General features: G+C 36.1%; 2 protein-coding genes and 1 non-coding gene across 5 annotated transcripts; all 3 read left to right on the forward strand.

The window, feature by feature from the left end:
* Positions 1-8,596: 8,596 nt before the first annotated feature.
* On the forward strand, positions 8,597-8,710 carry LOC114752640 (small nucleolar RNA snoR126). Its single transcript, XR_003740877.1, has one exon. It is a non-coding gene; the product is annotated as a small nucleolar RNA snoR126 (small nucleolar RNA).
* A 20-nt stretch (positions 8,711-8,730) lies between these two features.
* LOC114752636 (thioredoxin-like protein AAED1, chloroplastic) lies at positions 8,731-12,133 on the forward strand. 2 transcript variants are annotated; one of them, XM_028941379.1, is made up of 7 exons: positions 8,731-9,586; positions 10,361-10,407; positions 10,509-10,623; positions 11,247-11,291; positions 11,378-11,437; positions 11,538-11,633; positions 11,730-12,133. In XM_028941379.1, the coding sequence occupies exons 1-7, from the start codon at positions 9,281-9,283 to the stop codon at positions 11,847-11,849; spliced, it is 789 nt and encodes a 262-aa protein (XP_028797212.1). In that variant the 5' UTR covers positions 8,731-9,280; the 3' UTR covers positions 11,850-12,133. The 2 variants fall into 2 exon arrangements, with proteins under 2 accessions (XP_028797212.1, XP_028797213.1); XM_028941380.1 differs by having other exon boundaries at positions 11,712-11,789.
* Positions 12,134-13,128: 995 nt separating this feature from the next.
* Positions 13,129-15,734, forward strand: LOC114752637 (thioredoxin-like protein AAED1, chloroplastic). 2 transcript variants are annotated; one of them, XM_028941381.1, is made up of 7 exons: positions 13,129-13,572; positions 14,138-14,184; positions 14,273-14,387; positions 14,986-15,030; positions 15,117-15,176; positions 15,272-15,376; positions 15,482-15,734. In XM_028941381.1, exons 1-7 carry the CDS (start codon positions 13,276-13,278, stop codon positions 15,599-15,601), a joined length of 789 nt encoding a protein of 262 aa, XP_028797214.1. In that variant the 5' UTR covers positions 13,129-13,275; the 3' UTR covers positions 15,602-15,734. The 2 variants fall into 2 exon arrangements, with proteins under 2 accessions (XP_028797214.1, XP_028797215.1); XM_028941382.1 differs by having other exon boundaries at positions 13,145-13,572; positions 15,272-15,367.
* The last annotated feature ends 1,491 nt before the right edge of the window (positions 15,735-17,225 follow it).

Raw genomic sequence — 17,225 nt, forward strand, 5'->3', positions numbered from 1 at the left:
CAATTAGTAGACTACTTGATTCATAAAATAAAGAATCTTCAAGAAATATCTATAAACTATTAATAGATGGAGAATAATACGTCACTTTAGCCGAAAAAAGTACTGAGAAATTAACCTACTCCCTCCCTTTCTTTAAGGTCATTAGCGTTGGATTACGTGCAATTAAGTTGGTAAAGTAGTTAGACTATAATAATAAAGTGTTAAATGACTTAAGCTCCAATTTATTTTTAATTTGTTCAACAACAACGGTCGTAAGTTATAATCAGAGACGTAATCCAAACAATAATAGGTACACATTGCATTGGCCAGGTCCAATGATAGTTATTTATTTCCAACAGTCTTCAAGTTTTAAAATTAAGACCCCAAATTTTGATGAAGTCCCTCGCTCCCTAGCTGCCCCTTATAGTTAAGCAAAACTCGCATTCAGATACAAGGTGTGTTATTTGTTTATCTATGAAGACCGGAGGGTTTTTAATTTCGCAAACCAGCCGTCTGGGAAATTTGTGAACAGATATAGGGGAAATAATTAATGCGGTCAGAATATGTGTGCGTGTATTGATTTACCCACAAGTTCTTTTGGACATAGCTTGATTTCAAATCATTGTGGAATTCATCGTAATTTGGGATGATGAAATTAATATTGTCGTAATGTGCTGCTTACAATTGTATGGCTCAGGCAGATAAATTTTCCTCGGACTTGATCGTCTTCTTTTCGATCTTGATAATTTTCATGCCGATATTAAAAAAGTGTTTACATAAAAATCAAACCATAATTTTAGAAGTGCTTTTATAGTTTACGAAATAAATATATAAAGGAGTTTGTCTCATTTTGTAGAAATGTGCTTCTGAGAAGCACTTTTGAGAGTTGTTAAACACCTCTTAAATTCAATTATTGGGTTGTACTTTTAAAACAGATGGCGAAAGTTACCTGCCTCTTGGACACTGGAATATACTCACCCGGATCTTATTTATAAGCCTTAACTTAAAAAAAAATGTTTCATTTTATAAGTTTTAATTTTGATTTGTTTTAGTATTTAATGTATTTTTTTAAATGTTGCACTTAAATTTTTTTATCACATTTTCCTACATTTTCTTTTTCATATTTTTATTGTTAGAGCATATTTGAAAACATAAATATATTTCTAACTTATTTATTATTTGAAATTTATCATACGCGTGTGAGAAATTAAACAGTATAAAATATTCCAAACAAAGTAGAAGATGGCTACTTTTTAATTTATTACGGAGAAGCGTTACATATTCCGAGAAAATCTAAAGAAGATTTCGATATAATTAAATGAATATGTATGATATGATTAATGATGAGAGCGTGGGGGGAGGCACGAAACACGAGTTAAGACCATATATATTTCCAAGTGCTGGAAAGGCCATCTCCGGATGTCCCTATCCGCCATCAAGGGCTGTTTTGTTTAATTAAAGTAATAATAACAGGAAAATTACGATCGTTTATTTGGGTGGATCACTTTGTGGATTTTAGGTCTGTGAATTAAAATAATGCGCAGTTCAGCTTGTGATGGAAGCAACAAGCTTTGAAGCATGGTGATGGGGTTGATTAATTAATGATATAATTAAACAAAAAGAAATAACGTCGCTTTCCTCATTCAAGGCGGGATTATCCGTTCTGAACTGAATTTCTATTCTCAAATCAAAACCAAAGAGAAAGAAGGAACTGAGGAAAGCTTTTATACCTCAAATGATATGAAGTAGCTTCATCGTTACGCCTTGCTAATTCCTTATTATTGTTTCTTATTTATGTCCTCCTTCATTCCTGGATCTTCCTTTCAAGATGATTCTCGTCAATCCCATAATATTCTCTCCAATAAAGTCAACACAGAGCAGCGCAGCCAGCAAAACGAAGATATCATTATATTATTATCTTCTTCTACTCTCATAGGAGTATAAAGTTATTGCACCATAATCCTAATTCATCTTATTCATCTTAATCTAATCCACTCATCAAGCCTAATTAATCATTCATCCCATGTTTATCTCTCCTTTGTCATTCTGATTAATCCATCTCGCCAATTAATTTTTATATTTCAATGCTTCTTATCCTCTCAATTATTTTATGTGCCCTTTCAATTGTATATGCGCCATAGCAAATCCCTGTTCCGGCCCTAGTCTCAATGGTATGATGTTGCACGTGAAAGGTGAATTCAATCTAAAGATTAATTTGACTAGTTGCTTTACTATTGAACGGAACAGTGACTAATGAGTACCTCACTATCCGCCGCTCGGTGAAAAACTTTCTTAGAATATATATTTTTTTAACTTTTTAATTACTAAAGTCTGTTAATTGCCAATTTCTTGACTTTCCATACAAAGAGTTTTTCTTTTTCCTTCCGCTGTGAGTAATTTCTCATGTCATGTTAAAAAATATATTGAGGTCCATTTCATGACATAGTAATTAATTCAAAATTTTCTATATAATATGGTTAGGTTTGTTTAATATGAGTGTCCAAGGAGATTAGAACTCGCATAGAAGCAGGTAATGGAAGTGTACTGTGTCGTCAATTGTGAAACTAATTGAATTTGGAATCAAACATCCCTTTCCTACTCAGCTTCCTCGCAGCTCCCTTTCTCTTAGCTCGTAACACCCTTTCGATTAATCGATAAAGAGGTGGTGGGTCATGCCTAGCTAGAAAATAAGAACAAGCTCAGAATGTTGATAAATCACATCATGACGGTGATGTTTTCAATCATCAAATTCATTAACCTACGTCTCCATGTGTGCCTCTCCTCATTCAATTTTCTTTGTGACACAAAACAGTGTGCTTGTAAGCTATTCAGTAGACCAAAGTCTTGTATACGACAACGTTGGCAAAACATGCCATGTGTTTCCTCTGGCTGTGAATTATCTTTTGGAGAACAGTAGATTCGCATAACGTTCACTCCCTCCCTTGTTTCTCTCGGGATCCATCCATTCAATGGAATGATAAAATGGCAGTAATATTTCGATTCTCAATGTAAGATCTAATTAACTAATTATAATATATTAAATATGTTAGTTAAATTAGTTAATATGATTTATTTTTTTTAAAACACTATAATCATTTTTTTTTAATTTTCTCTTTCTTTTTCATACTTAATTATTGTCAAATAAATATCAATGGGGTTCATTTGAGAAGAAGTTAATGAACTTGCGAAATAGTTACATATAAGACCGACATTAAATTCAAATTAGGTCTTACATTAAGGATTGAAGGAGTATTATACTTATAATTGCATGAATTTTTCTTCTTCTTCTTCTTCTTTTTTTTTTTCCCTTTTGGAAAACGGCACGTAGGGCTGCGCATTGAAAAAAACCAGCTCTAATAAGAAACTGCGCGTAAAGTCCACGGCTGCTGAAGGAATGATGATATACCGAGATAGGGGAGAACAGAGACTGGATTAAAGGTGGAATTGACGAGCACGAAAATGAGAAGGAATATAATTGACCCCCAGCACAATCATTTTCTCTAGCAGCTGTCATGACATCCATGGACTATGGCTGGTGATATATTTTTTTTCCTTTTTACCTGTAACAGTACCTTTTAGGAAAAATCTCAAAAAAGACCTTAGAAATAAAAAAAAAAATTCCAAACAGGAATATTAGCATTGGTTTTGACAATAATTAATAAGCAAATGACGACAATTTTGTGAATGGGTGCCTGTGTGCAACTTATTTTGCTTTTTTTCCCTATCTTTTAAACTTTATACTAAAAAAATATTTTCATTCATTTTTTATTGTGATAAAAGGTTATTAGAATTACAAAAACATATTAAAATTTGAATAATGTACAATTGACAATTCAACTCAAAGGTGGGACAGAAATCAAATCGGCCAGCTGCTTCTTTTTGAAGTCATGGGCTCTCCACACGTTTTTTCTGGCTCAAGTACACTTCTTCCCCCCCGGGGGGGATACGCAAGAGGGCGACAGAGCCCAACACTAACAACTAAACATCAAAGGGATTATGGCCTGTTTGGATGGATAGCAGGCCAAACAATAGTTTCGAAAACAAACCATCCAAACATGTACAAATTATATGAAATCATGGTTTGGAGTTTGGATCAAAACTATGGTTTTGAAACTCAAAACGATAGTTTCGAGAAAAGTAAATCCATTCTGCTTCTGACTCAAATTGGAGAGTGTGATTATGCCTATCAGAGTAGATCTCAACAATAATATGACTGTAACACTCTTTAATTTTTTTTATAAACATATTTAATCTTATATCTTATAAATATATATATATACATATTAATTATTTATTAATTATATTATCTTATATATTATTAATTATGTTGGTAAAAAATATATTAACAATTTTATTCCTTCAAATTAAAATATATTATAAAATCTATGTTTTATGTAATTATCATATTAGCTTATTCTTTTTTTAGTAATTTGCATATATAAAAAGTGCTTCCGATAACAACTATCCAAACATACTTACTTTATCAGAATCATTTTTCCACAAAATCTATTCTTTCAAGAATTTATTCTTTAGAAACTATTCTCCAAATCATAATTTGGTTTTATCCAATAACCTCTTAAACCCCATACACTCAGCAGCCACTAACGCTCGTACCAAAAAAAGAAAAAAGTAGCCACTAACGTATGATGAACAGGAGGACAAGAATCTAACAAAGTACTACGAGACAAGCCTTCTTTAGCAAGGAAATCCGCAAACCGATTCCTCTCTCTGTGAATGAGGGTGTGTTTGGGATAGTAGTGGCAGAAGTAACTTTTTTTCCATTTGACTTTTACAGAAGTTAGATTGAGTAAAAGTCAAATAGTGTAATGTGATTTATGTTTGGATCGGACTTTGTAAAAAAATCGGTTTAAGAAGTTGAAACTTGTTTGGATGATATATGTAAAAGTAAGTTTAGATGTAAAATGACTTAAAAGGACATGAATTTTATTAAATAGTACATATCTAATATTAAATATATATGTGACTATTTTAAAAGAGGTAAGGAAAATAAAATTATGTTTGGATTAATATTTTTAAAAAGTCAGTTTGAAAAGTTAAAACTTGTTTGGATAAACAATAAAAAAATAAATTTAGATATAAAATGATTGAAAAGGACATAAGTTTTTATACAAGACTTAATTAACTAATCTAAAAAGATTAAGAATATATAAGTATTTTAGAGAAATCATAAATTTTATATTAAAGAGTCAAGGTAATATATCATACACATACAATTTGATAAATTTTTTTTAAAAAATAATAAATTAAATTAATTAAATTATTGGGGTTTTTTCCGGAGAAATTCTATCTTTTTATGTTTTATAGTATGAAGATGGACCCCGTTTTGTCTTTTTCCTTCTTGTACATCTTCTCTCTTCACGGCAAGAATGAACTTTTTCTTTAGAAGCAATGTAAAATAGCTTCACTAGTACCGCTTGTTGGGACCAAAAAGCTCATTTCTACAGAAGTGATCCCAAACATATACTAAAACATAAAAGGAGTTTTTGGCTGTTGAGATGCACGTTTAGGACCCTAAACGTGATCCCAAACAGGCCCTGAATCTAATTTCCAAGTTCGAAGGGAGTTTAATGAGCTTCTGAATTTGTCACGTCAAAAGGCCACCATTATTGATTTCCCCATTGAAAGGCTAAAGTACGCTTCGTTCCCGTGCGTTCCAAGGAGCCCATGTGCATGGGCTAATTTCCTTCATTTCAGGGTCGTGGGTTGGACTGCCTTCTTAGCCCTACCATCATATTTTACCTTCGGGCTTGTTATCAGCACTGTGCCAATTTCAACCCAAACAAAGCCCATTTGAGTGAAAAGCGGGTTGGGAGGGATTTCTTATTTTTCATTAAAGACGGCGACGATGAGACTTGACTGGGGAAAAAGAAATTCGTCAGTTAGTGGTCGGACAATTAAAGTCATAGTTTCCTATCAGTACAAGATCGCGGCGGTGATTAACTCTTGCAAAATACTTATTTATTCAGCAGTTGCAACACAGGATGGTGAAACGAAAACGGAAGATAACCTAGAACAATCAAGTCAAAATGGGGTGCTACGAGACCGAGAACTGATGTAATCGATCCAATGCGGTTCATTCATGTATTAGTACTAAAAGAGGGATGTGAAAGGGGAGGGGGCGTACATGGCTTCAGAAAATGATCGTCCCTTGCATCAGTGGAACTCTTGCATGAAAAACTAACTCTGGTTTTGCTTGTTTTGGAATTAAACCCAACGCCCGTCTTGGTGTCGAGTGTTGGAGTTTTGGTACACTCCTTGTAAGCCACCAGAAAGGGGTCTGGTTGCCTCCTGAAGCCCTTCCAGAAAGTGCTTCTGCGAGGAGGCGGTTGAGAAGGCCGACAAGGAGGCGGGGGAATCTTCATTTCTTCACTTGCTAGCGTTTTGTTTGAGCTCTCGTCCAAATGATTCTCAGTTGCTGTTGTCATTTGTCTTGGTTGTGATGCTATGGAACATGATTTCCAAGGAACGGCTTCTTCTGATCCTGTACAGTTGGGAAGGGCTTTTGGAACTCCAAGCTTGTCCTCCCAAGAAAACGCTATGCTTCCGCTTCAATGCACCTTTCTTCTTGGATTCATCATGCTCCGGTCTTAGGCCTCCTGCGCATAAAGGGCTAGTCAAAATATACCCTGCGTCCTTTGCACTCCCTAACCGTAGAATCATCTTAGGTGAGGCGTGAAGAGGAAGGATGCTAATTACTATTCTGATCCTGATCATAAGGATTCTAAAAGCCATGTTTGGTCCTCCATATAAAGCGAAGCTGTCATAAATAATTTTTTAAAATTTTAATTTCAATTTCGCCCCTCCTTCGTTGCAAAAAAGAAAAAGGCATACTTTTAATTATTGGATAACATTTTATTATGGTCACTGAGGAGCAAAATTTAAAACCCGAACATTTTGGAATTGATGACTTTGTTCTTTGATTGGAATTTGAGAGAGCATTGATGGTGGATTGGTGGTGGCATTCAATTGCAAAAGCAGACAAAGACAAAATCCCCAATTAAAATCTTATGCGGGGGTGTTATACTTTTCCAAAATGAAATGAGGTGCCTAAGTACTTTGAAAATATTTACAAAAGAGTATTCAGTGTTTGAAATTTTTTTTCCTCTTATATGCTTTGAAAATTTATTTTCATAACAAAAATACCCTAATCGCTATTCGCTGTTAAGTTTTGCTATCAAATTATATGGTTTAACTAGTATTTTTAACGGTTAAATTTAACAATAGATAACGGTTTAGGACAAAAGTGTTACAAAATAAACTTCTAAAACGTATAAGAGGAGAAAAAAACTTGTAAGTTCTAGGTGCTTTTCATGAATACTTTTAGAGTATCTAAACATTTCATCCCTTTCCTAGATTGTGGCAAATTAGGAGTGTGAAGTGACAATTCAACTTGTGTAGCAAGTTATGTTAGTACTCCTCCGGTCCTAATTATAAGACCCAATTGACTTATTTGAGGAGATTAAGGAAGTAAGTTAAGTTGGTTATTTATAATAAATAAGTGTTGTCATTCCTAAAATATCCTTGCTAATTAAGTATATTGGCTAAAACTATCATTATTAGAAGGATTATCTTGGAAAAAAATGCATAAATATAAGAGACAAAATGGATTGGGTCTTATAATTAGGACCAAATAAAAAGTCAAATTGGGTCTTATAATAAGGACCGGAGGAGTATTTAGTAACTTGACAAGAGTGGGGCTCGCACGGTGTGCCCTTGTTCTGCTTGAAATGTCAAAGACCCCATCATGTTTGCTCATTTAAAGAGGCTTCCTTCTCCATCATGCAACCCTGTATTTTTCTAACACCTAATGGGAATTAGGACTTTAAACTATTAGCATGACTGAATTTGATTCTGTTGTCATCTGTGGTTGCCAGATACATAAGAACGCATCTTGAAATTCAAATCCAAACATGTTTAACTATCGAGTGAAAATTTATTCACTCCCAAAGTTTATTAATTCACAGTTAACTTTTCATTATATAGTCAAACAACTTGTGATTTTTTCCTTTTGTGTCATAAAATTCCGACTGCAAGACTCAAGGATGATCATATCTTTCTTAACTTAGCCCAACATTTATTAAACTTGTTTATTTCAGAACTTCAAACTAAAGTTATGTGAGGGAATATTCTGGAGTTGAGACTTGAGTCTCGAGAGTGAAAAATTGAAGCCAAAGCCCATGCTTTCTTTTGTTTTTTGGTACAAAAATCGTCAAGCCCATGCTTTCAGCCCATCAAGGGATGCCTAATGAGACTAATTCCGTCGCGGTCATGGGCTTAACCTCGGGGTGGCCCAAACATTTCTGACTTCGTATTAATCCGGCCACTTCACGGGTGGCCTGAGCCTATAAAGTGAGTCGTATTTTTAGGGTTTTCTGTTTGAGGATGAAAATGACGAACACTTTGTCAGTTCACCCATCTACGATGTCTCCTTCCTCTCATTCCCTATCCTTTTTTCTGATTCTGTTATACTGAGTTATGAATTTTTGATGTCAGTCCAAAAAAATGAATGAATTTTCGATGAATTAGTGATTCTTTTGCCTTAAATTTGATTATGTTCTGGATCGAAGATTGTCTTTGTTCGGGATTGTTAGAGCCGAGGCTAGGATGACCGAAATTTCTCGATTCTGATTTGGATTTCGGGTAAAGGACCAAATTCCAGAGCAAAAATCTTTTGCTTTGTGATGACCGCGTTTGTGCGTGTCTGAGCCTCCTCTTCGCATTCCGTTTGAATCTTCTAATTCTTTACTGGTGTCGCGCTGCGATGATTGTGGAACAAGGTTTTCTTTGATTATTTTCATGTTAGCAGTTTGGGGACGCCATATTCCGTGGCTAACAAAAAGAGTGTTTTTCTTTCTTTCTTTCTTTTGACTGACAAAAATTGTTTTTGCAATGATCAATTTCACCTTAACAATTGAATGAAACAGGCCAGCAATTTGAAAACACGGGGAAAAACAGTTTAATAATGGGTTTGAAGAATTATCCAAGTTCCAATCAAAAGATGTGTGGCGGGAGTCTCATGTTTTCCCCAAATTAAGTTTGGGGGTCCCTTCCTAATCTCGCAAGTGAAAAATTTAAAAATTTTAATTCTTTATCTTGCCGGAAAAATTAAAAGATTAATATAGGGCCTACGTGGTTATCGTTACTTTCACGAATCGTTGGACCGTTTGACGCCACAACCCACAAAGAAGGAAATTTCTGAGTTTCCATTGCGCTCCTCAGCACCTTGAAATAACGATTATCTTCCAACTCTAGGGTTTAGGTTGATTCGATTGATCTCACCATGGTCTTAACATCTGCGCAAACCTTTCTACGGTCGCCGCCATTGATTCAGCCATCTCTTCCTTCCGCTACTGTCTCTTCTCATTGTTTTGCAACCTCGCCTCGTAAATCACGTGCTTCCTTAGCTGCAGCTAGGTATCTTTCTCACCACAGGGGTTCAGATGTGGTTGGAGGAACAAACCGTATGGTTGCGAGAGCTTCGACCTCGCAATACAGTGCCAATATTGCGGAGGATGTAGGGGATGTTAGCATATTCACTGCTGCCGGCGAACCCGTCATGTTCAAAGATCTCTGGGATCAAAACGAGGTCAGCACCGTTCGTTCCGTGTATGCTCCCTCTCTTTTTCGCCCATGGTTGATAGAATGCTTAGTTGTCTTAGCTTTGGTTTCGTGCGAGGGTCAGTCAGGAATTATCAAACTTTAAAATATGATTGTTGAACCCCCTCTGGACTGTATAAACCGATTGCAGGATGACATGGCTTTAGCTAATTCATCCACCATGAGCGTCTAAATCAAGTTTTCTTGCCTTGTAAAAATATATATATATATATATAAAATTGTTGAATATATTAAACAGTGAACCCGATGCATGAGGATTCTTACAATTTGTTAGCTTTTGATACTGGGGACCAAAATTTGTAATATTGAATAATGGCCTGCAATGCTAGCTGGTGGCTCCTGTCTGATGTGAGTTTGTACCGCGAAATAGTCGCTAGATAGAAACCAAGTTATGGTTTTAGAAGTGTTTTCACAGTTTATGAAGTAAATATGAGAAACATTTTTGAGGGTTGCCAAACACCCATGCAGTGAGAAAATAATACCTCATCGTTAATCCTAACAAGGCTCTCTTTCCAAAATGAAAATTCTGATACAAAAAGAAAATGACATCGCTGGAAATTCAAAAATGCATCCGGCAAATTTGATGATTATTGTCGTTAATGTGACACATTAACTTGTTCACATATAAATGAATGAAAACCAGAGCCAGCAGCTCGATGGAATGTACTGTTTTCTAAATTTTACAAACCTCAAAATCGGTTACTGTGCAATAACGGTTTGTTCTTCCCCTTGAATTTTTCAGGGAATAGCCGTCGTGGCCCTCTTAAGGCACTTCGGATGCCCTTGCTGGTAACTTATCTTCACCTCGGGCCAAAACCATGAAGCCCCCCTTTTTTAGCCCCATAAAGCTTGTTAATTTGACTCTCTACCCTTGTGCATATTGTTCTTAGCTGGGAATTAGCTTCAACCTTAAAAGAATACAAATCAAAGTTCGATTCAGCTGGTGTGAAGCTAATTGCAGTGGGCGTTGGTGCTCCCAATAAAGCTCGAATCCTAGCCGAACGAGTATCTCTTTGAATTCTTTCTGTTGATCTTTCTTTTTGACGTCCACCAATAATTCATTATTGATATTCTGAACATGCTTGAACTATGAGAATTAGGCGCGATGGCATTGAATTTTATCTCCCATTAGAATTGGAGACGATAGCATTTTTAAGCTTTGGAAATGGCATGCCTGCTATTTTATTTGTGGCATCATATCGAACTAGGTGGATATTGGTGACAGGATGGTATCAAGCGATGATATTTGTTGGAGTGATCTCTGAGGTAGGGGTTGAACCAAAAAAAAAGAAAAAAGAAAAAGAAAAAAGAAAGATCTGAGCTAGGGCCATGCACTCTTGCTTAGTCTTTAATGCATTATGGTTCAAATGCTTGCCCACACTTATTTCATTGAAGTCATACTATTTATATCACAAACTATAATAAGTGCCCCCTCTTTGACACTGGCTTGGTGTAGAATTTGGATCTCAATAATTAAATGTCTTTTAACTAATCCCTTCATCATTTCTGTTAGATTGAGAGACCTTCGTAAGTGACAATTTGTGTAATGTTGTTATGGATATGTTCCTAATGTCAATACTCAAAGCTGCTATATTTTGAATTTTTGATGACTTGATATTCTTTTTCAGCTGCCATTCCCAATGGACTGTCTTTATGCGGATCCTGAGTGCAAGGTACCATGCGTATAGCACATTGAATTCTCAGCCTTTAGGGCTCATCTCTAAGTGAATTTGGAGTAATAAATGCTTCCTTCTTTCAGGCATATAATCTTTTCGGACTATACTATGGTTTTGGCCGCACATTCTTCAACCCAGCCAGTGTAAACCTCAGACTTCTTCTATGTAGTACATACTTCAAAAGGATCATTGGGTTGCCTTATAAATATACATATATGTTCACCTTGAACTATGATATTGCAGGCAAAGGTATTGTCGAGATTTGATGCTTTGCGAGAAGCAGTAAAGAACTATTCGATTGAAGCCACTCCGGATGATAGAAGCGGCGTGCTACAACAGGTTTGTTAATCCATGTCTGGCATAGAAGGACCAGAACGGAATTAGTTGTGTTGATAATTGCTGTCATGGCTTTATCAATTGTTAATTTGATGGCAGGGGGGAATGTTTGTATTCAAAGGGAAGCAGTTGTTGTATGCGAGGAAGGACGAAGGCACAGGCGACCATGCCCCATTGAATGATGTTCTTATTGTCTGCTGCACTGCTCCTGTTGCCTGAGCTCTGTTCCACTGATTGTTATGCCTTCCTTCATCTGCGCCTACACGCGGTGGGATTTCTCGCCGGCAATTTTGAACCCATGCGCCTCGCTGCATGGGCCTTTATGTTGTGTAGCTTTTCGAATGCCCCATTGTTAAAGGAATTCCTTTTCGTAGAAAATATGAGTTGTCAAATATATAGCCTGTTAAAGACTGGCTGTATAATTGTCAAATGCAATCTTTTTTCAAGCATGACTGGTACATAAAATGTAAATAAAGGCAGGAATCATTATACTGCATTGAGTTTATGATTTCCAAATAAAAAGAATATCCATAGAACGTAAACCATATGAAGAAGTGCACGAGCCTTCCAGGAAATAACGTCAATCAAACTTGGAATTCAAGTTAATGGCGTATGGTCGGATCCGTTTTGGGACATCATGGGAAGGTTGATTGCTTGGTTCATTGGGAGAGCTCGCCAAGTACTCGTTCCTAATCTGAATTGAGCCTGAAAAATATGTTACGGCAAATGAGTAAACATGAATGAAAAAAGACAGTGAAGGATGAAATTACCAAAGGGCGGTGCAATACCAAGAGCTCCGAAGGAACCCATTGTCTGGACATGGATGTAATTTTCACGACTGGTCAGAAGATATCTGCATATCACACCTTTCAACAGTTGAACTTTTCGAGTAATGCATGCGAGATGCGACTCTGCTAGTAATGGCGATCAAACAACACCCTAATCCTAGTGAAAGGCACAACTATCATCTAAATTATAAACTACTGCATAAACATACCTAATATTTGTGTGTATTTATGACGAGCTAAACTATGAAATCAATAATTAATCAAACAAACATAATTAAATTAATAATTAATGAAACAAACATAATTATTACTCGGCTGAACAGGAATACAATAAAATGGCGCCACATTTCTGAGTTCTATTAGTTTCCTTATATTTTATAAATACAAATTTTAAAGAAAAGAAAGATATTAGACTTTATGCCCCTGAAAAAAGGATGACGGTAACCGTGAGGGTTGAATCGATTGGTAAGAGCCGTTTCCATTTAATTACGGGTCTCAAGTTGATGTGTGGGAATGCAGTATGTTAGGACTAGGGACGTCAATCTTAATAACTCCTGTCATGTCTTAAACCTTGATTAATCTGGCCCATTAAGTTTCCGTGTCCTGTGACTGGCACAGGATACTGGGTGCACTATGCAAAAAAAAAAAAAAAAGATGACGGTGATCCATCTTACACCGTACACGTCTGGGAGGTGGATGCTGACTGAAAGAGTTGCTGTTCACACGTTTTGATCAGTCTTCCTGCCAAATTTTTGGGATATGGGAATTACGGGAGGGCCTCACGCTCACGCCACTTCGCTTCGCTCCGTGGCACAACTTGTCTATGCTCTGGAGAATACCAAATTTTTCAGACCGACATGGTTTTGACATTTGCTCAAAATTTAGTGTCTCTGCGACCACCGGTTCGACCCCTCGTGTCTTCTGGGGTCTTTCCCCCTTGTTTCTCTGTTTCAACTCCTCGTTCGTGCGTACCAACTTACTTCCCTGAAAAAAGTGGTTCCGCTGTTGTTGGTGGAAAAGCGCGTCTAGTTGCAAGAGCTTCAGCCTCCACCTCGCTATACACACCAAACATTGCCGAGAGTCTTGGTGATGTCACCATTTTCACTGCTGCTGGTGAGCCAGTGACGTTCAAGGATCTCTGGGATCAGAATGAGGTCGGTATCTTTAGCCCAGTTTCTACTCCTTCTGTGTCCTCCTAATCTAACATTCGATTTTTTGGATAATCAGCGGGGATTTGTCATTGAAAAATTTGCATCGTCAAAAATTGCTTTCTTGATGGAACTCTGCCAAGTAACTTTGTTTTGTGTGCCAACATTACGTCCGATATAGATGATTATGTAACGCAGGTGAAATCTGCCAAAAGCTTGTTATTTTTCTTTTTGGCGGACCTCCCCGAAGTTCATTATTCATGTTGAAGTTCGAAAATAATTATTCAGACAACCCGGTCAAAAGTCCACTTCTCATGATAAAAGACTGATACAAATATAACATTATAACTCTGGCAATCAAAATATGAATCTAGCATATTTGATTGTTTTTAGTATTACCATACATCAGTTTCGTCATATACAGAAGCTTTGCCATCACCTTCAATTCATGATTAATGTTTCTAAAACATAATTAGCAAGTTGAGTGGATATGTTCTCTTCCAAATATTGAGACCTAAATCTCTGTTATTCTGCAATAACTTTTTGGTACCCGCTCTTAAATTCTTCCTAGGGACTAGCTGTTGTGGCCCTCCTAAGGCATTTCGGATGCGTTTGCTGGTAACTGATCTTCATATTTGGCCATCGTTAAGTCTTGTTTCTGTGAAGCTAGTTATTACGACTTTTCTACACTTGTGCTTGTTGGTAGTTGGGAATTAGCTTCAACCCTGAAGGAATACAAATCAAAGTTCGATTCAGTTGGTGTGAAATTAATTGCAGTGGGTGTTGGCACTCCCAATAAAGCTCGTATACTTGCTGAACGAGTAATTTCTCTCTCCCATAATCTATCATTGCAACATATTGCTGGCAATAATTCACGCTATAAGAAGCAAAAGAGACCCTTTTTTTAATTTTGAATGGGAGGTGTTGACCCTTTTTCATGAGTGGCTGAAATTATGATTGGAAGACTTTGCTCGTAATCCTATAAAGGATTTAGTGGTGTTCTGAAAATGCTTGAACTATGAAAACCATAGACAATGACAAGATTAAGAGTTCACCGTTGCTTCTGTCGGAATTGGGGATTGGATTCGAGAATTAATTATAAGTAATAACCAGTCGCATCCCAATTTATTGCATTTCCAGTTATTTTTGTCATTAAAATAACTGCTGACATTTGAGTTTCCTGTTTATTGTTGAAGCTTATAAGGATTTTTCATGCCTGTAAATCACGGCCCTGATTAGTTTAGTTGTAGCATCTGAACACGCTAGCTAGGTGTTGGTGATTGGCTAGTATCCATAAAGAATTTAATTTTGTTAAGTGTTCTTCAAGCATCATGCTTAGTATTTGATAATTTCATGTCGTCATGGACACGTTGCTCTCAAGACTGATATTTTCTTATTGACCTAATATCCTGTGCTCAGTTACCATTTCCAATGGATTGTCTATATGCGGACCCTGAGCGCAAGGTAATGTGTTTGGCACTCTAAGCACTCATCTATCAGGATTCATTTTTCTGTGAATTTTTATTTTAACAAATGCTTGTCTCTTCCAGGCATATAATGTTTTGGACCTATACTATGGAGTTGGTCGTACATTGTTCAACCCCGCCAGTGTAAACTTCAGACCTTTGTGAAGTATACGATTTGAAGAGACTGTTGAGTTGTTGTCTAATACGTGTATCTTTCCAACAAAACGTTGATATTTCAGGCAAAGGTGTTCTCAAGATCTGATACTTTTCGGAAGGCATTGAAAAACTATACGATTGAAGCCACCCCGGATGATATAAGTGGTGTCTTGCAACAGGTTTCTATTGTAGGACCGGACTAGAACAAACTTTGCTGTGTTCTTAATTCCCTTGAATGGTTTGCTTTTGTTTTTTAGTCCGCCTTATATGGATAAGTTATTAATTTATGTCAGGGAGGAATGTTGGTATTCGAAGGAAGGCAGCTGTTGTATGCGAGGAAGGATGAAGGCACAGGTGACCATGCTCCTTTGGATGATATTTTTGATGTCTGCTGCAAGGCTCCTTCTGCATAATCACAAACCTTATACTGTATAACTGGAAGACTTTTTTCTTACAACTGCGTATTGTCATATACATAACCTGATGATAGCTAGTGGCTAACGATTTGAGATAATAATATTAGGGAACTTCTACGTTGACCTAGGATTCAGGGTTCAAATTTGACATTTTCTTTTCCTAATTGCTTGAATAACCAAAGAACGAATCTGGCAGTTTGAACTTTATGATTCTTTCGGTTAGAGGTGGAGACTGTTATGAACTTGAGAGAATTCCAGATAGGGACTAGTGAGTTGTGCGTATTCAAATAGCAGGTTTCACGCAACTAGGCTTGTGCCGAAAGGGGAGGGGAATTGCGTAAAATCTAATATGCCATAACAAAGCTCTTTAGGTGCTTGCGTCGTCTCTTAAATTGCAAAATCGTAGCGTAAAATAAGCCTTTGATTTTTCACGCGTCAAGAAACGGGTCTTGTGTATTTATTCTGAGATGGTGCAAATCCTTACATGTCTCTGAGTGAAATGAGATATTGGCGTGAAGGAACGAAGGGTGGAGTAAACAGTATTGCTGAGTCTCGGTCAAACTGCCTATAATTGTTGGCAGCCGCTGATCATCTCTTTCAGGATACAAGAGTCGCCTTATATATTCTATGCTCATTCTATCCTCTTCTTAATATAAGAGTTAGTTAACTAATTTCAGTAAATTAAGACAATTTGTTAAGTTAGGTATTTACAATAAATAGGTGTTGTTTTTCTTAGAATACTTTTACTAATTATATGTATTAGCTAGAATTATCATTTAATAAAAATCTTTAACATGTGTAATTATTACTAAGAGGACTATTTTGAAATATATGGATAGATACAAAAGATAAAGTAGATTAGGGTTTTATATTTAGGATTAAATTAAAAGTCAAATTAATTTTTATATCACATGAAATTTTCTTATTTTCTTTTATCATGTCACCAACTCCTGCAGGAGTGAAAGCAAAACTGTTAAAAGATTTATTTTTTGATGTTGATAATTCAAAAGTTTTTTAATAATTAGCCAATTAAAGAAAACCAACATTCTCTCAACGCTTGTATTTTGATTCCGAAATGTTGAAGGGGCTAACGGCAATATAAATATACATAACATAAAAATTTTGACAGATTATAATATCCCTCCTTTTCTTATTATAAGAGACATTTGATGCTTATGGCATGTTCCTATATATAAAGACCTTAAAAGTTGTCTCTACTTTTTTTGTTTGATTTTCTATTTTACCCATATTATTGTCTCCAACTCACACTCTCTCTTTCTTTTAATAATTTAATTGTTCTCTCTCATACTCTCTCCTTATTAATGAGGGCAGTTTTGGAAAAAAAATTATACTTTTTTACACATTGATTGTTCTTAACTAATTTTAACTATTTTTTTGATTAACGTAAATCGATTATTCGTTTCTTATAATAAGAAACGGAGGGAGTAATATAAACGGTATGGCTTTTACCTCATACAATAAATTGAAGTACATTAATTTCATGGAAGGGGGAAAGAAAAAGGTCCGGAAGCGGATAACCTGAGTATGCGGGGATGGATTATCATTTATTGTTACTGAATAGACAGAGGCAACAATCAATGGCAAAACAGGAAAAAAAAAT

This window comes from Neltuma alba, unplaced genomic scaffold (genome assembly GCF_004799145.2).
Source record: "Neltuma alba isolate B1F8T4 unplaced genomic scaffold, ASM479914v2 tig00007460_pilon, whole genome shotgun sequence".
NCBI classification, from domain to species: Eukaryota; Viridiplantae; Streptophyta; class Magnoliopsida; order Fabales; family Fabaceae; genus Neltuma; species Neltuma alba.